At 44.6% G+C, this 23,804-nt stretch overlaps 1 protein-coding gene across 1 annotated transcript in view; it reads left to right on the top strand.

Moving 5' to 3' along the window:
* Window positions 1-23,804, top strand: part of LOC129713708 (ankyrin repeat and fibronectin type-III domain-containing protein 1-like) — a 90,839-nt gene that overhangs the window by 32,184 nt on the left and 34,851 nt on the right. The window contains exons 3-10 of the mRNA XM_055662959.1: window positions 1,058-1,253; window positions 6,137-6,341; window positions 8,689-8,877; window positions 11,240-11,400; window positions 17,203-17,264; window positions 18,045-18,196; window positions 19,084-19,191; window positions 22,257-22,356. Of these exons, the coding sequence (XP_055518934.1) occupies window positions 1,062-1,253; window positions 6,137-6,341; window positions 8,689-8,877; window positions 11,240-11,400; window positions 17,203-17,264; window positions 18,045-18,196; window positions 19,084-19,191; window positions 22,257-22,356 (1,169 nt within the window). The 5' untranslated portion in view covers window positions 1,058-1,061. The remainder of the gene's footprint in view (window positions 1-1,057; window positions 1,254-6,136; window positions 6,342-8,688; window positions 8,878-11,239; window positions 11,401-17,202; window positions 17,265-18,044; window positions 18,197-19,083; window positions 19,192-22,256; window positions 22,357-23,804) is intronic.

Below are 23,804 nucleotides of genomic sequence, written 5' to 3'. Positions count from 1 at the left end.
TATCTAGCTCTCTCTTGAAAGCATCCAGAGAAGCTGCCTCCACCGCCCTCTGAGGCAGAGAATTCCACAGACTCGCCACTCTCTGTGAGAAAAAGTGTTTCCTCGTCTCCGTTCTAAATGGCTTACCCCTTATTCTTAAACTGTGGCCCCCTAGTTCCGGACTCCCTCATCATCGGGAACATGTTTCCTGTCTCTAGTGTGTCCAAGCCCTTAACAATCTTATATGTTTCAATGAGATTGCCTCTCATCCTTCTAAAGTGTACAAGCCCAGCTGCTCCACTCTCTCAGCATATGACAGTCCCGCCATCCCGGGAATTAACCTTGTAAACCTATGCTGCACTCCCTCAATAGCAAGAAAGTCCTTCCTCAAATTAGGGGACTAAAACTGCACACAATACTCCATCCTGGTATCTGTTTATCTCCTCGCAATTACCTGCACTTTGTTTGTTGTCCTCGGGGAATTTAGAAATGTGCCTCTGCACATCAAATCCAAATCATTAATATATATCGAAAATATATTCTAGTATTAAACCCAAGGGAATATGTCTGTACTATCCACCATTAGAAAAACAACATGCGTTCTGTCCATTAGAGATTTCTTTAATTCATGTTGCCATTAAACCTGTGATTTCTTGAGTTTCAATGTTATTAATCAGCCTTTAGCATAGGAGAGAAAGGGGAGAGTATGAGAAAAGGGAGAGGCATATGAGATATGAAAGGTGGCCTTGAGAGAAAGATAATGCCCCTGTCCCACTTAGGAAACCTGAACGGAAACCTCTGGAGACTTTGCGTCCCACCCAAGGGTTCCCGGAGGTTGCAGGTGGTTGCCGGAGGTTGCAGGTAGTGGAAGCAGGTAGGGAGACTGACAAAAACCTCCGGGAACCGCACGGAAACCGTGGGTGGGGCACAAAGTCTCCAGAGGTTTCCGTTCAGGTTTCCTAAGTGGGACAGGGGCATTTTTTAGGCAACACAAATATCTAATATTTATGCATATTATTTTGTTTCCCATTGTAAATATTTGAGAAATATATATTTTTTAAAATTCCTTTCTTCCCAGGTGAATGCTGAATAAAATGACACAGCCAATGAGGGAACCTCTGCAGAGGAGGAAGTCACTGGGACCGATGTCCCCAAATGCTGCGAAACGACTCTATCGCAACCTGTCCTTCAGATTAAAGGGCAGTCCCAGCTCGGAGGAGGGCTGCCTCATCAAAAAAATCGAGAGGGAAAGAAGCAAGAAATCTTCATGCATGGTATGAAATCTTCATGGCATTTCTCGTATTGGACCATCAATTAATTATTTATACGGTGCAAGTCAGAAAAGTGATTCTGAGAGTAAATATCGTTTAGCTTCGTTGATAGATGCAGCATAGAAACAGGCCTTTTTGCTCACTGAGTCCACACCGACCATCGATCACCTGTTCATCCCAATTTCTCACCCACTCCTTGCACACTAGTGGCAATTTACAGATTAACCTACAAACCCACCTACCTAATGCCCCTGTCACACTTAGGAAACCTGAACGGAACCGTGCGGTTCCCGGAGGTTGCAGGTGGTTGCCGGAGGTTGCAGGTAGTGGAAGCATGTAGGGAGACTGGCTGTTGCTAAGCAAATGCAATTGGACAGGTTCATATGTGTGTATATATTTATATAATGGTATATGGACACACTGATCTGTTCTGTAGTCAATGCCTACTATGTTCCGTTGTGCTGAAGCAAAACAAGAATGTCATTGTCCTATCAGGGACATTTGGAGACTTTGCGCCCCACCCAAGGTTTCCGTGTGGTTCCCGGAGGTTGCAGGTGGTTGCCGGAGGTTGCAGGTAGTGGAAGCAGGTAGGGAGACTGACAAAAACCTCCGGGAACCGCACGGAAACCTTGGGTGGGGCGCAAAGTCTCCGGAGGTTTCAGTTCAGGTTTCCTAAGTGGGACGGGGGGCATTAGGATGCGGGAGGAAACCAGAGCACCTGGAGGAAACCCACGCGGTCACTGGGAAATTGTGTAAACACCACTCAGAGAGTACCCGAGGTTCAGATTGAACCCGGGGGGGTCTGGTGCTGTGAGGCAGTGAGTCCACCAGCTGCGTCACTGTGCTGGTTGTTGGTTTGTTGCCAAATGACTTCCCCTCTACCATCACTGATTCTTCCCGTAAATCAGAATGTCAAATTCAGATTCAGATTAGTTGCAAGTAATGGGCACTGTCAGTGGACAGTATGGGGCTCAACGAAATGCTACGGTTCTCCCTGGAAGAGCGTACACATGAAAAAGCTGGAGAAACTCGGGGGGGGGGGGTGCAGCAGTCACCGAGGTATGGAGCGAAGACAAATAGGCAAGCGTCCTTCGTCCGGAAACGGTTGACCTGTAGCAGACAACGTTCGCTCCATAGATGCTGCTGCCCTCCGCAGACCGCTTGAGTTTCTCCAGCTTGCGTTTGTGTACCTTCGATTTTCCGGTCGGAGACAGAGCAGTTGCCATACCATACTGTGATGCAGTTGGTAAGGATGCTCTCGATGGTGCAGCGGTAGAAGTTCACCAGGATCTGAGGAGACAGATGGACCTTCTTCAGTCTCCTCAAGAAGAAGAGACGCTGATGAGCCTTCTTGATCAGAGTAGAGGAAGTGTGGGACCAAGATAGGTAAACGAAGATGTTGACTCCCATGAACCTGAAACTAGAAACACCATTCATATCCGTCATGGCTAATGTGGATGGGGGGTGTGCGTGCGTACCTGCCTCCTCTCTACAATACTCCCTGGATAAGGGCCAGGTTGTTGTCAGCGCACCAAGGTGGGACCTCCACATCTAACTCATCTCTTGAAATATAGTTGCCAATGAAGTGGACTATGGGCTCAACAAACTACCCTCTGAGGTGGCAAAGAGTTCCAGAGATTGCAGCAGCCACGAAGGAAATCTGCATGACGAAAAATTTCCTTCGCTCCATAGATGCTGCTGCACTGAGTTTCTCCAGCTTTTTTTTACCTTTGATTTCCAGCCTTTATTCTTAAGCTATCCTCTGTGCTAGTCAGTATATGAATAGCCATGGTCTCCAGTGTTAGTGATCGTTGCAAAATCTCAAACCAATAGAGTGGCAAAGATGCCAAACCAAGGAACTGGACATAACGTAGTCTGTATCATGTTGACCTACTTTGTCTCCTGCACTGGTTTCAGCTTGTCAATGCTGCATATGCATCAGTTCACATCAGATACGAGGGTGCTGACAACTGCGCTTTGCAATAACCCCCAAAATATATAATTACCCTGTAATTTCCAGTACTACACGACTTTGCTGTTGAACTCACGCAGCACAGTAGCAGCCTATGCGGTAAAATAGTACAAAACTATGACTCATGTATCAGTAAAATATCCCTGCAGTGTGAGTCACAGTTGGTACATGGTGAAGGAATCTGCAACAATGTCAATCAGGCGTCCCGATTTACTAGAATGCGATCTCTCATTGCTGTTACCATAGAAACGAATCATAGCCAGAGTTTCCTGCTTCTTTCCATGTGACATCTCCATGTGAATTGGATGTTGACACGAGTGGGGCAAATAAAAATAGATATGGAGTCATACAGCATGGAAACAGGCCCTCAGCCCAACTCGTCTATGTCAAGCCTGATGCCCATCGACACTAGTCCCACTTGGCTGCATTTGATTCATATCATCTATCTATCTATCTATCTATCTATCTATCTATCTATCTATCTATCTATCTATCTATCTATCTATCTATCTATCTGTCTATCTATCTATCTATCTATCTATCTATCTCTATCTATCTATCTATCTATCTATCTATCTATCTATCTATCTATCTACCTATCTATCTATCTATCTATCTATCTATCTATCTATCTATCTATCTATCTATCTATCTATCTATCTATCTATCTATCTACTATTAAAACTCTGTGTGTGTGTGTGTGTGTGTGTGTGTGTGTGTGTGTGTGTGTGTGTGTGTGTGTGTGTGTGTTTGTGTGTGTGTGTGTGTGTGTGTGTGTGTGTGTGTGTGTGTGTGTGTGTGTGTGTGTGTGTGTGTGTGTGTGTGTGTGTGTGTGTGTGTGTGTGTGTGTGTGTGTGTGTGTGTGTGTGGGTTTGTGTGTGTGTGTGTGTGTGTGTGTCTGTCGGTGTGTGTGTGTGTGAAACATAGAAACATAGAAACATAGAAATTAGGTGCAGGAGTAGAGGCCATTCGGCCCTTCGAGCCTGCACCATTCGCCATTCAATATGATCATGGCTGATCATCCAACTCAGTATCCCGTACCTGCCTTCTCTCCATACCCCCTGATCCCCTTAGCCACAAGGGCCACATCTAACTCCCTCTTAAATATAGCCAATGAAATGTGGCCTCAACTACCCTCTGTGGCAGAGAGTTCCAGAGATTCACCACTCTCTGTGTGAAAAAAGTTCTTCTCATCTCGGTTTTAAAGGATTTACCCCTTATCCTTAAGCTGTGACCCCTTGTCCTGGACTTCCCTAACATCGGGAACAATCTTCCTGCATCTAGCCTGTCCAACCCCTTAAGATGGGGTTGGACAGGCGTGTGTGTGTGTGTGTGTGTTTGTGGGTGTATCTACCTGTGCAAAAGTGACATTTGTAGTTGCTTGTGCGTTACATTTTGAACGTCCATAGTTCTGAACTGTTACATCATCCAGAGTGATATCCCCCTCCTCCCCCCACCCTCCCCGTACTCGGGGCCTGAAGCACGTTCGGGGACCAGTGGTCTGCACTTGGTGTAGTATGTGTGTGTGTGTGTGTGTGTGTGTGTGTGTGTGTGTGTGTGTGTGTGTGTGTGTGTGTGTGTGTGTGTGTGTGTGTGTGTGTGTGTGTGTGTGTGTGTGTGTGTGATGCAGCAGCCCCCCCCCCCCCCCCCCCCTTGGTCTAGTCTCTAATAATAACAAAGTTAGCAGAATGGTGGTAAGAGCTTTCTATGTCTACGTCCACTAGTGATGGCGAGAAGGGAATTTTGTAGGTCAGTAACCATCAGTAAGTTTTCAGATGGATCTCTATAAATCAGCATCTTTTGGCTACATTAAAAGAAAACCTTTGGGATTGTGGTGATTCTTTGAAATCTCCATGGGTGAGTACTTTCACCATACAGTTTTGGTCTCCTAATCTTAGGAAGGACATTCTTGCCATAGAGGGAGTACAGAGAAGGTTCACCAGACTGATTCCTGGGATGTCCGGACTTTCATATGAAGAAAGACTGGATAGACTCGGCTTATACTCGCTAGAATTTAGAAGATTGAGGGGGGATCTTATAGAAACTTACAAAATTCTTAAGGGGTTGGACAGGCTAGATGCAGGAAGATTGTTCCTGATGTTGGGGAATTCCAGGACAAGGGGTCACAGTTTAAGGATAAAGGGGAAATCCTTTAGGACCGAGATGAGAAAAACATTTTTCACACCGAGAGTGGTGAATCTCTGGAATTCTCTGCCACGGAAGGTAGTTGAGGCCACAGTTCATTGGCTATATTTAAGAGGGAGTTAGATGTGGCCCTTGTGGCTAAAGGGATCAGGGGGTATGGAGAGAAGGCAGGGACAGGATACTGAGTTGGATGATCAGCCATCATCATATTGAATGGCGGTGCAGGCTCGAAGGGCCGAATGGCCTACTCCTCCACCTAGTTTCTATGTTTCTATTAGTTTAGGAGGGAGCTTTGTGAAATTATGAAACCATATGGTGCGGTGCAGGCTACCTGCCAGCAATTCTTCACTGTGTCACGTTCATTAACAATGACAACGATAGCTCAGTGACACTGGTGGGTCGCTTCTTAACGATAATTCTTCACAAGGATCCTAAAATATAGAGCAGATCTCAGTGTCAGTGACAGGCCTCTGTGATTATGACCCAGATGGTGATTTGCAGGTAGCACCAGAAATCTGCCATTACACCAACACTAGTTTGGGTTGAGAAGATATGTTTTTAGTGTCTGATGTATATTAAAATACATTTTTTTTTTTTTTATTTTATTTTATTAGAAGTAAGCACAGTCATATGGCACCAAAGTGCCTAATATATATTTTCATAATACATTTTATGTACAACTTCTTTTTTTTTTTTTGTTACATTGTTCAAATACATATTTTAATGTATTTTTGTAGACTTTAATATATTCACTTTTGTTAATTTCTAGAACATTCAGTATGATTCAGTCTTTGACGCTGTGGAGCATGAGGACCTCGATGCAGTTCAGCGGATTCTTGAACGACCTGGCATACTTGGCAACCTCAATGAGGCAACGAGCAATGGCCTGGTGCCTCTAGATATTGCTGTCTTGACTAATAACATCTCAATGGCGAACCTCTTAATAAATGCTGGAGCCAGGGATAACCATCATTGTGAGTGGTCAAAACTAGGGAGAGGGGTAAACAATGTTAAGGCCTGTGTTAACCTTCAAAGCCAGGAGTTACAGGTTTGCATGTTATAGGCCATTCAGCCCCTCCGTCATTCAATCATTCCATCCCTGCCTACTAATCCCATTTTCCTGCCTTCTCCCCATAACCCTTGACACCCGTTCTAATCAATAATTTGTCTACCTCTGCCTTAAATATATCCACTGACCTTGCCTCCACAGCCCTCTGTGGCAATGCCTCCACAGATTAACCATCTGACTAAAGAAGTTCCTCCTCACCTCCTTTCTAAAAGAGCACCATTTAATTCTGAGGCTATGACCTCTGGTGCTAGACTCTCCCACCAGTAAAAACATCCTTTCCACATCCACTCTGTCATTCTTGTAAACCTCTCCAGAGCCAGCACATCCTTCCTCAACAGTCGGAAGAAGGGTTTTGTCCCGAAACGTTGTCTATTTCCTTCGCTCCTTAGATGCTGCTGCACCCGCTGAGTTTCTCCAGCACTTTTGACTACTTTTGCTTACAGTACACTGACTTCGTGAGAAATATGATGGCTGCTATTGTAGAATTGTGAGACTTCCATGAAAAGCAAATCAAGAACTGGGTCACCTCCATTCCTATTCTCTATTCAGATTCAGATTCAGATTCAGATTCAATTTTAATACAATTAGCATCTCCCTGGAAGAGCGACATAGAATATGATTTCAATAAATAAATCTACATGCATACAGTCATAGTGTTTTTCCTGTGGGAGGAGTGTCCGGGGGGGGGGTGATTGGCAGTCACTGAGGTACAGTGTTGAGTAGTGTGACAGCCGCAGGGAAGAAGCTGTTCCTGGACCATTGGAGAGACTTGTAGCGCCTCCCGGATGGTAGGAGGGTAAACAGTCCATGGTTGGGGTGAGAGAAACGAGGAACTGCAGCTTCTGGGTTACAAAAAAAGACACAAAGTGCTGGAGCGGGTCAGGCAGCATCCCAGGAGAACAGACTGCAGAAGCGTTCCAACCCGATACGGCACCTTTCAGAGATGCTGCCTGATCTGCCGAGTTATTCCAGCACTTTGTGTCTATTTTTCTTCATTCGTGGAGTTATTTAAATATGATCAGTGAACACCATCTATCCCTTCTATCCCCAATGCCTGGCAATCACGCACTGGGCTGGACCTTTGTGTGAAGGCATTGTGTGCTATAGAGGTTTTGCGATGAAGCACTTCCTTGTCCCTATACACCTCACATAGGAGTCAAGTTTGTGCCTGTGTTGGCTAATTATATAATATTGGATATCTAACATTTCAAACAACCTGTGACAGAGAGTGTGTTTCTTTGAAATGCACAATGTTTTTTTGTGCTTATCCGTGCTGGGGACCCATTTTATTCAATTTATTTTGTTCACCATTGATGTGGATATAGTAAGTAATGATTAGACCTATTGCCCTGGGGAGTGGAATACAGATCAGAAGCAAAAATGTGGACTGAGTTCCTGCAACTGAAAGATAACACTTCCAAATGACCTTGCACCAAAGATCAGAATTTGAAATGTGGCAATGTCAGCACTTGTCATCCATTGCTTAGTCTGGAGTCACCTGCACAGAAGGAGGACAGTTAAGAAAGTTTTCTTGAGTCACCTGCACAGAAACCAGCAAAGATAGTAGATGTCCGTGCAAGAGGAATATTGGTGAACCAGCTAAACTTGTGCAACATTCCAGTTGTTTGTGTGACGGCTGTTACCAAGATGATCCAAGAACTCTGGCTACAAGTGCAGTGACTTAAGGGGGAAGTCTTTTAGGACCGAGATGAGAAAAACATTTTTCACACCGAGAGTGGTGAATCTGTGGAATTCTCTGCCACAGAAGGTAGTTGAGGCCACAGTTCATTGGCTATATTTAAGAGGGAGTTAGATGTGGCCCTTGTGACTAAAGGGATCAGGGGGTATGGAGAGAAAGCGGGTACAGGATACTGAGTTGGATGATCAGCGATGATCATATTGAATGGCGGTGCAGGCTCGAATGGCTGAATGGCCTACTCCTGCACCTAGTTTCTATGTTTCTATTAGTTTAGCTTTGTGAAATTATGACACCATACCTGCCAGCAATTCTTCACTGTGTCACGTTCATTAACAATGACAACGATGGCTCAGTGACACTGGTAGGTTGGTTCCTATTTTCTATGTTTCTATGTCTATGACTTAATGCACTGGGCCACCACTCCCCAATCGAGTGAAAGCGGTATAAAATCTAGTTGAAAATCTCTGTGTCATTCTCCACACCATTCTGTGTGTGTTCCGTCTTTTTCTCTTAAACACTGTATATACTCTATGCTGTTATATTGTCCATCCAGTCAACGAGGCCAGCTGGTCCACACATCTGACGACAATAGTGAGCAATGCAGGGCAAAAGATTTCCGAACTGACAGAACTGAGGAACGAAGAATCAGAGGCTGATTTCCACAACAAAACCAGAGCACTTCGCACTTGGAGATTTCGATACAAGCTGTATAAGCAAATGAAAGCTGCTTTTGACAATGCGTGTAAGTGCCAATATCTTTACCTGGAATCACTCATTTTTGTTTTTACTTCAATGTTCTTGCATTCTTCAAGAGATATGTATCGGGGATACTTGACATTGGTGCATTTCTTCCTGCGCTGGATATTCTAGCCTCTTCCCTTTTTTCAATGACCGATCAACACTCCTACCCTTTCCGAAGTTAAAATCCTTCTGACACATACACACAACTTTAATGTCATCGCACAAATACAAGTATCAGTACAACGAAATGCAGTTTTGCGTCAGTCCGTAGTGGTTGTACATAAAGAAAAACAAAAAAATAGAAAGAGGGAAGATACAGAATAATCAGGAAATACAGAATAATTAAACAAAGGGGACGGAGGGACCAGAGAAATCTATCGTCGGGACTCCGAGTTCAGCAGTGTGATTGTGTTGTTGTAGAAGCTTTTCCTCATCCTACTAGTACGTGACCTGAGGCTCCTGTACCGCCTCCCTGATGGGAGGAGGGCAAACAGTCCATGGTTGGGGTGAGAGGGGTCCTTGATGATCTTCCCAGCCCGTCTCAGACACCGTTTTCGGTGGAGGGCATCCATGGCAGGGAACGGGGCACCGATGATGTGCTGTGCGGTTTTCACCACCCGTTGTAGTGCCCTCCTGTCCGGCTGCAGCTGCTGTACCATATGAAGCAGGTGGCAGGATACTTCTATGGTACAGCGGTAAAAGTTGGTCAGGATCTGGGGAACAGGTGAGCCTCCTCAGGAAGTCTGCTGGCTTTTTGATCAGCTTGGAGGGTGAGGGACCAGGACAACCTCCGAGATATGTACTCCGAGGAATTTATAGCTGGAGACGCGCTCCACCTCAGTCCCGTTTATATGGATGGGGGTATGACTGCCTCCTCTGGTCTGCCTGCCTCAAGCTTGTGCTTGATAGGGAAAAGTTAAACTGTGGAAGAAATGATTGAACGAATGTGCAATCAATGGAGCAGTTCCTTAGGGAGATGGTGAAGAAGTTCACATTGATTCATCTCGGGCAAATTGGATAGAGTTCTCTGAGAAAATAACATGTGTGGCTGCATGATGAGTGGCAATTTCAATGTGCTGAGAGGAACAGGTGACTCTGGGCTTCTGGTACCTAATTGCTGTCTCCCCATGTTTTTTTTCTCACATTGTGAATAGATCTGATTGATAAAGCAAGATCGATAATCTGAATTTGCCAACATCACAATTCTCATTTTATTACCCGTTTACTAGGGCAGTGGTTGGTGGAACTATCTCCTTTTGCTCCTTTGTTCCTACGTACCAGTAGAAAATTCATTTTGACTTCACTTTGCCCACTGCGCAATCAATATCCCTTAAAGGATCCATCGATTCTCACAAATATTTACTATCCCTCCTAGTTTAGTAGCATCATTAAATAGGATGCTTACACAAATCTTTCGTGCATGCAATGCTAAAAGTGATGGTACACAAAAATGCTGGAGAAACTCAGCGGGTGCAGCAGCATCTATGGAGCGAAGGAAATAGGCGACGTTTCGGGCCGAAACCCTTCTTCAGACTGATCTAAAAGTGATGTTCAGATTCAGATTCAATCTTTATTGTTATTGTGCAGTGTACAGTACAGAGACAACGAAATGCAGTTAGCATCTCACCCAGAAGAGCGAACATAGAATAATGAGCAATAAAATATATATATGTACAAACAGTAGTAGTAGTGCAATTTTTCTGGGGGAAGGAGTGTCCGGTGGAGGGGGGGGGGGGTGACTGGCAATCACCAAGGTACAGTGTTGAGTAATGTAACAGCCGCAGGGAAGAAACTGTTCCTGAACCTGCTGGTCCGGCAACGGAGAGACCTGTAGCGCCTCCCGGATGGTAGGAGGGTAAACAGTCCATGGTTGGGGTGAGAGCAGTCCTTGGCGATGCTGAGCGCCCTTCGCAGACAACGCTTGCTTTGGACAGACTCAATGGAGGGGAGTGAGGAACCGGTGATGCATTGGGCAGTTTTCACCACCCTCTGCAGTGCTTCCCGGTCGGAGACAGAGCAGTTGCCATACCATACTGTGATACAGTTGGTAAGGATGCTCTCGATGGTGCAGCGGGAGAAGTTCACCAGGATCTGAGGAGACAGATGGACCTTCTTCAGTCTCCTCAACAATAACACCAGCATTTTCTCCCAAGTGCTGTGAGAATGTGCATTCCTAATCCTGATTATTACCATCCTACTTCAATCCATTACCTGCAATTGCAGTTTCAGTTTTAATGTTGTATGCGCACTGAAAGAAACTGCCATGGAGCACCCTAATCAGCAAGACATTATGTTGACAGTCCTGGCTCATTCAATTCAATGACGATGAGAGGGTGACGTGAGTTAATCCCGTTTCTCTACAGATGTTCCCGATTCTCCAGAGAATGTGCGTTTGTTGGTAACTGGTAGCACATCTCTTCAAGTGACATTTGAAGAACCACGAAAGACAGACAGCTTGATGATCACGCGATACAAAGGTACTTTAAAACGCGTTATTTACTGTTGTAGTTGCAATTATGTGTTTGCAGAATTTTAAAAAATATCTTAATGTTGCTTAATGCTGCAAAAAGCTGATTAATACAGACAGGAGGGCAACATATTTCATTATGATTTTGAATAGATAATAGACAATAGACAATAGGTTCAGGAGTAGGCCATTCGGCCCTTCAAGCCAGCACCGCCAATCAATGTGATCATGGCTGATCATCCCCAATCAGTACCCTGTTCCTACCTTCTCCCCATATCCTCTGACTCTGCTATTTTTAAGAGCCCTATCTAGCTCTCTCTTGAAAGCATCCAGAGAACCTGCCTCCACCGCCCTCTGAGGCAGAGAATTCCACACACTCACCACTCTCTGTGAGAAGAAGTGTTTCCTCGTCTCCGTTCTAAATGGCTTACTCCTTATTCTTAAACTGTGGCCCCTGGTTCTGGACTCCCTCAACATCGGGAACATGTTTCCTGCCTCTAGCTTGTCAAAGCCCTTAACAATATTATATGTTTCAATGAGATTGCCTCTCATCCTTCTAAACTCCAGAGTGTACAAGCCCAGCTGCTCCATTCTCTCAGCATACGACAGTCCCGCCATCCCGGGAATTAACCTTGTAAACCTACGCTGCACTCCCTCAATAGCAATGAAGGAGGCCATTTGTCCATCAAATCATTGCCAGCTCACAGAGCAATCCGTTTGCCCAGCTAATTTCCCTATTCTCCTAATATTCCAATCAATTCCACTTCAGACATTACCATTTATTTACACTCTAAGGTCAATTTTCAGCAACTAATTAAACTACTGACCTGTTCAAACATGATCTACAATGAGTTAGCTGACTACAGCTCATAACCCTGCAATTGCATTCAGTACATCAGGTTTAGGGAGATAGATACTAAGTGTGTTGCTCTGGATCTCTGTGCAGTGATTCCTGCAGGGCAAGCCTAATTGTGTTGGTGAGTAGAGACAAATATACCTAATTAAGACCTTAAATTCACTGACAAATAAGTCTATTTACACTCCAATCTAATGATGCACTGGGATTTGGGCACGGGCAGAGAAGGCAACTCTCACGGGTGTATCTTTTCCAGAGGAAAAAAACTGCCAAGTACAGAAGAGTATCCTGTACCTGCCTTCTCTCCATACCTCCTGATCCCTTTAGCCACAAGGGCCACATCTAACTCCCTCTTAAATATAGCCAATGAACTGGCCTCAACTACATTCTGTGGCAGAGAATTCCACAGATTCACCACTCTCTGTGTGAAAAATGTTTTTCTCATCTCGGTCCTAAAAGATTTCCCCCTTATCCTTAAACTGTGACCCCTTGTTCTGGACTTCCCCAACATCGGGAACAATCTTCCTGCATCTAGTCCATGTCCAACCCCTTAAGAATCTTGTAAGTTTCTATAAGATTCCCCCTCAATCTTCTAAATTCTAGCGAGTACAAGCCGAGTATATCCAGTCTAAATACAACAGCAAGGAAGACAGGCACTGGTCGAAAATGCATGTGTAGTTGTGGTGAATGAGGCTGGAAATCTTCAGGCTAAATTAACCATGTGGGAATGTGACACATATCTGCTGGAGGCCCTGAAGCAGCCTGGGTCTCAATTAGATTGGGAGCCGCTCCAAGTGGACAGGCATGCAGAATGAACGCAGCCTGCAGTGGCACAGAGCAGCGGTAGAGGACATAGACAGATCGCCTGGCCAGGCCAACCCCTGCAACTCCAACCCAGTGTTGCTGCCAAGACAACAGGCCTTTATAGCCAAGTTAAGACTCTAACATCTTTTTTTAAATGTTGGATTTGAAGGATACAAGATGTCACCTAAAGTGTGGTGACTCTTGTGTACATTCTTAGTGTAGTCTACCATCATACATTTTTATACTTAGCATGATTGTCCCTAATGTATATGGGACTGTCACCGATTCTATGCAAAAAAAAGAATGTCATTGTACCTCAGTACATGTGACAATAAAGTGCAATTAAACACAGTGGAAATAATTAAAATATGGCCCATATAGGTCCATAACACAGGTCTGCACACTCAGTGTTACAATAGACAATAGACAATAGACAATAGGTGCAGGAGTAGGCCATTTGACCCTTCGAACCATTCAATGTGATCATGGCTGATCATCCCCAATCAGCACCCCATTCCTGCCTTCTCCCCTTATCCCCTGATTCCGCTATCTTTAAGAGCCCTATCTAGCTCTCTCTTGAAAGCATCCAGAGAACCTGCCTCCACCGCCCTCTGAGGCAGAGAATTCCACAGACTCACCACTCTCTGTGAGAAAAAGTGTTTCCATGTCTTCGTTCTAAATGGCTTACTCCATATTCTTAAACTGTGTGTGGCCCCTGGTTCTGGACTCCCCAACATCGGGAACATGTTTTCCTGCCTCTAGTGTGTCCAAGCCCTTAACAATCTTATATGTTTCAATGAGATCCCCTCTCATCCCTCTAAACTCCAGAGTGTACAAACCCATTCTCTCCATTCTCTCAGCATATGACGGTTCCTCCATCCCGGGAATTAACCTTGTAATATCCTGTTCCCAGGATATGAGATATTTAGAAAAGATAGGGAATGAACTCAAAAATGCAGTATTGATTGGAAAAACAAATATAATGATACCATCACAGAATCTTGTTCTTGAGAATAGGAGCAGGGAGGTACTACTGTAGTTGTACAGGGTCTTGGTGAGACCACACCTGGAGTATTGCGTACAGTTTTGGTCTCCAAATCTGAGGAAGGACATTATTGCCATAGAGGGAGTGCAGAGACGGTTCACCAGACTGATTCCTGGGATGGCAGGACTGTCTTATGAAGAAAGACTGGATAGACTTGGTTTATACTCTCTAGAATTTAGAAGATTGAGAGGGGATCTTATAGAAACTTACAAAATTCTTAAGGGGTTGGACAGGCTAGATGCAGGAAGATTGTTCCCGATGTTAGGGAAGTCCAGGACAAGGGGTCACAGCTTAAGGATAAGGGGGAAATCCTTTAAAACCGAGATGAGAAGAACTTTTTTCACACAGAGAGTGGTGAATCTCTGGAACTCTCTGCCACAGAGGGTAGTTGAGGCCAGTTCCTTGGCCATATTTAAGAGGGAGTTAGATGTGGCCCTTGTGGCTAAGGGGATCAGAGAGTATGGAGAGAAGGCAGGTACGGGATACTGAGTTGGATGATCAGCCATGATCATATTGAATGGCGGTGCAGGCTCGAAGGGCCGAATGGCCTACTCCTGCACCTAATTTCTATGTTTCTATGAATGTGATGGACCAAGTTTACATTGGACAGTGCAAAATCATATCATGTGGTATATGCTGGTAATAAAGAACGGCGTAAGAAAATAGTTAAGGAACATTGCGTGGAGAAACTTGATTGATTGATTGATTGATTGATTGATTTTAATGACCACACAGCCAGGCTGGTGGAATTTGTTATGCCAACGCAGCACATAGAAAAAAAAGAATACAAACATGACAATACTAAAGAACTTTAACATGAAAACATCCCCCCACAATGGTTCCCATTATGAGGGAAGGCACAAAGTCCAGTCCCCGACCCCAAAGTCCAGTCCCGACCCCCGACCCCCGACCCCACTTAACGTAGAGCTTGGTAATTGGAGGATCACTAACTCTATAGGGATAGAGGAAGATCAGATTAGAGGTTAAGGATCTCTGAACAGACAACACCCAAGACCAGGATGGAACCCTGGTTACTAGATCTGTGAGACAGTCACAGTAGGTGGTGCATGACCGTGCCAAGTGCTGAAGTTCCATTCACCTTTGTTTTTAACTCCCACTTCTTGTTTGTGTGCCCATCTTGGTCAGTGGAGGAGTTACACTGAAAGTTTTGAAACTATAGGGATTGAGTTGTCGAAGATCAGAAGGCCCTTAAGGATCTCTGAACAGACAACAGCCTTGTCACCAGGATGGAACTAGCCTTTGTTCTTTACGTTTAGAAATTGCTCTATTTGTGAGCTACAAGGTCCCATTTGATGTTGAACCCTTTGTAAAATGCTTGGGCAGCTACAGTCACAGTAGGTGGTGCATGACCGTGCCAAGTGCTGAAGTTACATTCACCTTTGTTTTAACTCCACATCCTTCTTGTTTGTGTGCCCATCTCTTTCAGTGGAATGGAAATCACGTGAAAGGCCATGATCACCAAATACAGCACTCAATTAAAAAAGTACTAATTATTATTAATAATAAAATCAGTTGTGAAATAAGTTATTGAAAGTGTCTCCACTGGGACATCATGTATCTTCTTTATAGACTTCCTCCAGCATTCATATTAAAAATCTCATCACTGAAGGCACAGAACACAAATTGAGGTATCTCTGCACTAACAACTTCACTGTACTATCTGGCTCAAATCTCATTAACATTATGTTAATAAACACACTTTGCATGAGATATTTGTATTGTAGCCCTGTAATCTGCAAGTCAATGTTTGTATACTTATTTGCAATTTAATTTGCAAATGCAATGATGCAGCATTATTGGTCAAAGAATGGAACACTTCTATTTAATCCACATTAGATCCATAATTTGTTTATATAAATGAATATGCAAAACTATGCAAATTCTCTTGCCAGTTCCTGCTGTACTATTCAGGTCACTGCCACTGTTAAAAATAACAAAAGAAAACTCAATCATGTCTTGTTTTTAAAAATCACTTTCACTGTCTTTGGTCGTACTGCACTGCCAACATTTGTACAAAGGATTCGAGTTTGAACACTGAGACTTCACATCAAACACTGGTGATCATAAGGTCATTAGGCCATTGCCCACATTACTCTGCGTTAATTATACACCAACAGAAAATCACGTGAAAGGCCATGATCACCTGACAAATACAGCACTCAATTAAAAAAGTACTAATTATTATTAATAATAAAATCAGTTGTGAAATAACTTATTGAAAGTGTCTCCACTGGGACATCATGTATCTTCTGGACTTATGGAAAGATCCTTCCTCCACTCCAGCCTTTTACATTCGGTATTAAAAATCTCATCACTGAATACAGGCACCGAACACATCATATGAGGTATCTCTGCACAAGAAAAGGCACAACTAACTCACTGTACTTATCTGGGAACATGGATAGGTGACGTTTCTCACCCTTCCTCAACTCATTGTGGTAAGGGGAGGGGGGGAAGAAACACTGGAAGATGGATAAGTGCATACAGATATTTAAGTATTTCATAGCAGAAGGCCTGAGATGAAATCTGCAAGTCGTGTGAGTTTGTATACTTATTGTGCTAGAGGAAGGAATTAGGTGCAAATGCAGATGAGGCTGCGAATCTGGGTGGGTACAGGGAAAATGGGAATGGAATGGATGGGATGGATCTATTTCTAGCGACAGACATTAGGCATCCAGACATTTGACACAGACACAGACATACAGACACAGACGGAACAGATGCAAATTCTCTTGACAGACAGACAGACAGACAGACAGACTATTCAGGTCACTGACGGACTGTTAAAAATGGACAAAGACGGATAGATAATCATGTTGATTGATAGTTTGTTTTTAAAAATCACTTCTTTACGCACTGTCTTTGGTCGTACTGCACCATGGAGGGTTATGGTACGTGCAACAGGCATTTGTACAAAGGATTCGAGTTTGAACACCGAGATTTCACATCTAAGGGAAAAAAAACACATGGTGTATCATAAGGTGCTGTAATTGTTATTAGGGTTATATGGTATATCGGTTATATGGTCTGAGTCTAGCTCACCATATTTCTCTTCCTTTCATTTGAAAAGTCCAGGTCACTGTTCAGGTTAATATTTTTCTATTATCGGGGGCAGATCTGTTTTTTTTTTAAGAATGCTCAGAAGTTCAGGAGTTCCAAGGACAATGAGGGAGGGAGATGCAGCCCTCTCCCCAAGTAAGTGTTGGCCAGAGGGAGCACCAATACTCCGTTCCTGCTTTCCTCCGATATTCACTTCCCCAGCTCTATCCCAGAGAGCTGCCAGTTCTTTGTAACATTACCTGTATGCAGATCTGATTCCTCGCCCTCATTGCCAACACAGAAATAATGACCTGATGCAGAATCCCGCAAAAGGCAATGGAATAATACTTTATGGGTCCCACCAGATTGGTTGCTGGGATGGGGGGGGGTTTGAGGTAAAAGTCATCTTTTATGTTTAGGCTGAAGGAGAGGTGGGCTCATTGAAAAATACAGTATATTTTTCATACGGAGCTTGACAGGGTACATGAGGGATGTTTGAGGGTGGTGAAAACTCTCTGCCACAGAGGGTAGTTGAGGCCAGTTCATTGGCTATAAGGGAGTTAGATGGGCCCTTGTGAAAAATACAGTAGGGTTTACGGGATACGGATGATCAGCCATGACATATTAAATGGCGGTGCAGGTCGAACATGCCTACTCCTGCACCTAATTTCTATGTTTCTATGATGTCTCTCCTAGCAGCGGTGTCCAGAACAAAGGATCGCAATCTAAATATAAAGGGCTCACCCATCCAGATATGGAATTCCTTTACAATAGGTTGGTGAAACTTTAGAATTCTCTAGCCAGGAGGACTGTGGAGCCATGTAGTATATACAGAAAGAGGTAGATAGATCTTTGGGTGTGAAGGGATTCAAGGGGTATGGGGTTATTTAAGTGATCCCGTGGTGAAAAATCAGCCATGATTTAATTGTGGAGCAGACATGAAGGAGCAAATGTCCTCTATCTGCTTGTTCTAAAACAACATGTTTCTCATCAACAGGGTGCTCTCTACTATGTACGTGTTTCAGCTTACAACATGAAAGGATGGGGTCCACCAAAGTCTTCCTCTCCCCCATGTGCTGCTCCTTCTAGTAAGTGGTGATATTTTTTGTTTTTGTTTTTTTTTTTTGTTTATTTTATTAGAAGTTAATACAGTACAAAACAGTACAGTGGAACCTAATTTTAGGTGCCAACTATGTAATACCGTAATCCATTCTATGTACAACCTCTAGTTTTATGTTATGAGAAGGAAGTAAGCAAGACAAGAAAAAGTGGTGATATTTATTGGTGTTTAACCTTGATACAAAGGGTCACAGTTTAAGGATAAGGGGGAAATATTTTAGGACTGAGATGAGAAAAGCATTTTTCACACAGAGAGTGGTGAATCTGTGGAATTCTCTGCCACAGAATGTAGTTGAGGCCACAGTTCATTGGCTATATTTAAGAGGGAGTTAGATGTGGCCCTTGTGGCTAAAGGGATCAGGGGGTATGGAAAGAAGGCAGGTACGGGATACTGAGTTGGATGATCAGCCATGATCATATTGAATGGCGGTGCAGGCTCGAAGGGCCGAATGGCCTACTCCTGCACCTATTTTCTATGTTTCTATATTCAAATGCTTAATCCTGTTATCATTCAGTTCATGCATCTGAAAATTATTTTCCTCCCAAACTGTATCCAGGCGGTTTTGCATGACTCTGGAAGTTTGCCTGTGCACATCCTAGTGGGATTCTCTCTTGCTCCCCAGGGAACTTTTCACATCAGGAGTATGTTATCCTCATTGCCTTGCCTGATAATCCCAGGACAACCTGCTATTGACAGCCCAGTACAGTGCTGGGACACCCACTGAAAAGGGAACGACTCACCCTTATTCTTTGTTCCAGCATCGCCTCCCTCACGACGGAATTCGAAAACAACTTTTATAACCGTAGTAATTTGTCAATACTGATTTGTGTTCTCTGTTCTCTGATCCCTGCCCAGGTTGGAAAGAGTGCTCAGATATTAAGCTGAGGCACAAGGACCAAAGCCAAGCTGTGCTGCAGCTTCTGGAGAGAGTGAAGGGCCCTTGTCATCGCAGTTTTGTCATGGGTGAGCGCAGTCAAGAACCTGAACCACATGTCTATCCGTAGCACAGGCCAGCCAAGCTTCGATAGAGGGGGCAGCATGGGTGTGACATAGAAAACCTGTCGCACATTACGAACTTTATGGAAGCCTTTAAAATCATGAAAGGGTCTGTTGGGTAGACTGTGCATGGAAAGTTGGGTTGATTTGGAAGTTTATTGTGGGTTGATGTGAGTTCATTCAAAAGACTGCCGTGGCATGTTATTGAAACACTCAAATGGAAACAGGAATCGGGTATGAGGGGATAGAGCCTTTTCTGTTGCTGCCCCGGCACTCTGGAACACCTTGCCACTGCAGATCAGACAGGCCCCTTCACTGTCCATCTTTAAATCCTCCCTAAAAACTCACTTTTATTCACTGGCTTTCGACACTGGCTGAGACATTGTTCCTGTTTTAGTGCTTTTAATGTCTTTTAATTTTTACTGTTTTTATAGTCCTGTCGTCTTAATGGTTTTAGTAGTTTGTAATAACTTTCTGTTGACTTCCCATGTACAGCACTTTGTGGTAACTGATGTTGTCTAAAAGCGCTTTATAAATAAAGTTATTATTATTATTATTATTATGTTTGAGGTGTGGGACAGTTGCAGAGGGTAGAAACCCCTAAAATTGGAAGAAGCTTTGGTCTTCAATCTGTGGGTTCATTGTCGCTCAGTTCAAGTCCACAAGGTGGGGGTCAGTGTCACAGTCAGGAAGGGGAGAGGGCTTGGCTAGTGCAGGGTGCAGGATGGAGGATATCAGAGTGGTATGCATGGGGTAGAACTCAATGATTGAAGAGTAGGGGAGCTGATGATTTGGCTGCAGATTGAGTCATGTTGGAGTCGATGCTAGGGCCATGACTGGAATGGGGTGGTAGGCCCTTTGTGAAGGGAAGCTTTTTACTTGGAAGACCCAAATTGAAGAAGGTGTCAGATTCCATGTCAGGGCATGGCCCATTTAAGTGATGGCAGCATCAGTTATACAGGTAAGCATGTTATACCTGATTAATCAATGTCACAGCTGTGCATTGCACTTTGCTGGATCTTAGTGCATGTCATAGAGTTGTACAGCACAGAAACAGGCCCTTCGGCCCAACTTGTCCATGTTGACAAAATGCCCCATCTACACCATTCCCATCTGCTCACGTTTGGCCCATATTCCTATAAACCTTTCCTATCCATCAGTTTGGGTATCTTAATGCATCAGGAGCATGGGCAGTCCGAAAAATAAATCATGAACTGTGGACCTTTAAGGTAGCATTTTACTTAACCTCCGCCCCCTCCCTCTCTCTCCCCTCTCCCTCTCTCTCCCCCCTCCCTCTCTCCCCCTCCCTCCCCCCTCCTCTCCCCTCCCTCTCTCTCTCTCTCCCTCTCTCCCTCTCCCCCCTCCCTCTCCCCCCCCCTCCCTCTCCCTCCCCCCCCCCCCTTCTCCCTCTGCCCTCACTCTCTACCCCCCCCCGCCCCTCTCCCTCTCTAGACACGCCTGTGAGCTAGGGGCTATGCGGCAGTGGAGAGGGTGGGGTAAAAGGAGCCAATGAATAATATTGATATAATATCAAGGGGGGTGGTAAGTGTGTGTGTGTGCGCGCGGGGGGTAGTTAGTGTGTGTGTGCGTGGGGGGGGGGTAGTTAGTGTGTGTGCGGGGGGGTAGTTAGCGTGTGTGCGGGGGGGGTAGTTAGCGTGTGTGCGGGGGGTAGTTAGCGTGTGTGCGGGGGGTGTAGTTAGCGTGTGTGCGGGTGGGGGGGGTAGTTAGCGTGTGTGCGGGGGGGTAGGGGGTAGTTAGTGTGTGTGTGTGGGGGGGGTAGTTAGCGTGTGTGCGGGGGGTAGTTAGCGTGTGTGCGGGGGGGTAGTTAGCGTGTGTGCGGGTGGGTAGTTAGTGTGTGTGCGGGGGGGGTAGTTAGCGTGTGTGCGGGGGGGTAGTTAGCGTGTGTGCGGGGGGGTAGTTAGCGTGTGTGCGGGGGGGTAGTTAGCGTGTGTAGCGGGGGGTGTGCGGGGGGGTAGTTAGGGTAGTTAGCGTGTGCGGGGGGGTAGTTAGCGTGTGTGCGGGGGGGGTAGTTAGCGTGTGTGCGGGGGGTAGTTAGTGCGGGGGGGTAGTAGTTGTGTGTGGGGGGGGGTAGTTAGTGTGTGTGCGGGGGGGTAGTTAGTGTGTGTGCGGCGGTGGTTAATCTGTGATACGCCGCATGCCCCCCCCCCCCCCCCCCCCCCAACCGCACATTGAGAGGAACAGACCCAACGGGTCTGCACTTGATCTAGTTTTACTTAAAATAGTGCCGTGTAGTGATAATTGTGTCAGCTGCCTGACTTGCTGAGTTATTCCAACACTTTGTGTCTTTTTTGGTTACTGATCTCTGTGTATGTACTGTGGCCCTTGTAGCTGTCCATCCTGTTCCCGACCAAGATTTAAACTTCACCTTAAAGGAGATTGCTCATTATGGATCGCACTATAGACAACAGACAATAGGTGCAGGATTAGGCCATTCGGCCCTTCGAGCCAGCACCACCATTCAATGTGATCATGGCTGATCATCCCCAATCAGTACCCCGTTTCTGCCTTCTCCCCATATCCCCTGACTCCGCTATTTTTAAGAGCCCTATCTAGCTCTCTCTTGAAAGCATCCAGAGAACCTGCCTCCACCGCCCTCTGAGGAAGAGAATTCCACAGACTCACCACTCTCTGTGTGAAAAAGTGTTTCCTCGTCTCCATTCTAAATGGCTTACTCCTTATTCTTAAACTGTGTGGCCCCTGGTTCTGGACTCCCCCAACATCGGGAACATGTTTTCCTGCCTCTAGTGTGTCCAAGCCCTTAACAATCTTATATGTTTCAATGAGATCCCCTCTCATCCCTCTAAACTCCAGAGTGTACAAACCCATTCATACAGAGTGTACAAACTCCCCCAACATCGGGAACATGTTTCCTGCCTCTAGCGTGTCCAAACCCTTAATAATCTTATATGTTTCAATGAGATCCCCTCTCATCCTTCTAAACCCCTGCTTTACCACATTGAATATGTACCCACAATAACCCCCAAGCCTATCTTACTTGTGGTCTTTTCCAGAAGCATCAAAGGTTCACGTGACTAGTAAAAGACTCTTGGTCTCGCGAAGCCTTAAGTACCTCTTCCAAAACACAAGCAAATTTGTCAAGACACTGCAGAGGTGAGTGTGGTCACTGCCCATATCCGAAGTGAGGTTGATGTAAAAGGAATGATCAGAATTGGGAAACGAATCTCAGAACTATGTGAAGGTGCCGGAGCTAGAGTCAAGGTACCTGAGCTAGGGATGGGGAAGGTATAGGATAGGTTGAACGTTCAGGCAAACGGATGGAGTCAGACAAGACTTTAATCCACCAACTGCAGTCATTTCTCAAAATAAAGAAAGATAAATATTTGCTTCAATAAATTCTCTGGGGTTTGCTGCCTGTCAATAGGAACTGCAATACGGATGACCTGAGCTCATTTCTCAGAAAGATGCTCTCAACCAACATAAATGGGCATTAATCCTGTCACTCAGAAATGAATTAATAACCAGAACCCAGAAGATACAATGTTAACTCAAATTGACAAGATTGGGCAATTCAAAATTCAAGATTCAAGAGAGTTTATTGTCATGTGTCCCAGATAGGACAATGACATTCTTGCTTTGCTTCAGCACAACAGAATAATAGGAGGCATGAATACAGAACAGATCAGTGTGTCCATATACCATTGTATAAATATATACACACATGAATAAATAAAACAGATAAAGTGCAAATAAACAGATAATGGGCTATTAAAGTTCAGAGTTTTGTTTGAGTTGAGTTCAATATCCTGATGGCTGTGGGGAAGTAGCTATTCCTGAACCTGGACGTTGCAGTCTTCAGGCTCCTGTACCTTCTACCTGAAGGCTCTGGGGAAGAAGCTGTTTCTGAGGAAGAGGAGCAAAAAAGCTAATAGCAATTGGAAGGTAGGAGTTAAATGGCTGTTGTGGTTGTCAAGAGAAGGGGCGAGGTCTTTAACGTGGATGGTGTGGGTCAGCAAGGCTGAAGATGACAATTGGCAAGAGGAGACTGATTGGAAGGGGGCTAACTGGGAGGCCAGGGCTGATTGGTAAATGGGTTGATCTGGGGAAGTCACAGTCGGGAGGATGGAACAATTTTGTGCAGGGGTGTGTGAGAGGTGAAGAGATGGCAATCAGGGAGAAGTTAAGAGGAGGATCGCGGATCAAGATTCCAACATTCGCGTAGTTTTTTTTTATAATAGAGCGATTATTTCTCTTTCTTTCTCTCTTTTCTAGCGTCTATTTCTTAACTTTCTTCTTCTCTAACTCTCTTTCTAATGGGCTTTTTTCCCCCCAACACTTTCTCGCACTATCACGACTCTTTCTCACTTTCCTTACTTCCTTTATTTCCACCTTTCTTAAAGGTCAAAATAAATAAATAAATAAATTGATTTTTTTTTTTTTTTTTAAAGAAAAAGATTCTTAGAAAGGTTGAACAAGTTAGGGCTTTATTCTTTGGAGCGCAGAAGGTTAAGGGGGGACTTGATAGAGGTTTTTAAAATGATGAGAGGGATAGACAGAGTTGACGTGGAAAAGCTTTTCCCACTGAGAGTAGGGAAGATTCA

The sequence above is a fragment of the Leucoraja erinacea genome, chromosome 37 (genome assembly GCF_028641065.1).
Source record: "Leucoraja erinacea ecotype New England chromosome 37, Leri_hhj_1, whole genome shotgun sequence".
Classification (NCBI taxonomy): Eukaryota; Metazoa; Chordata; class Chondrichthyes; order Rajiformes; family Rajidae; genus Leucoraja; species Leucoraja erinaceus.
The sequence above is the reverse complement of the archived record's forward strand: the minus strand, read 5'-3'. Positions and strand labels throughout refer to the sequence as shown.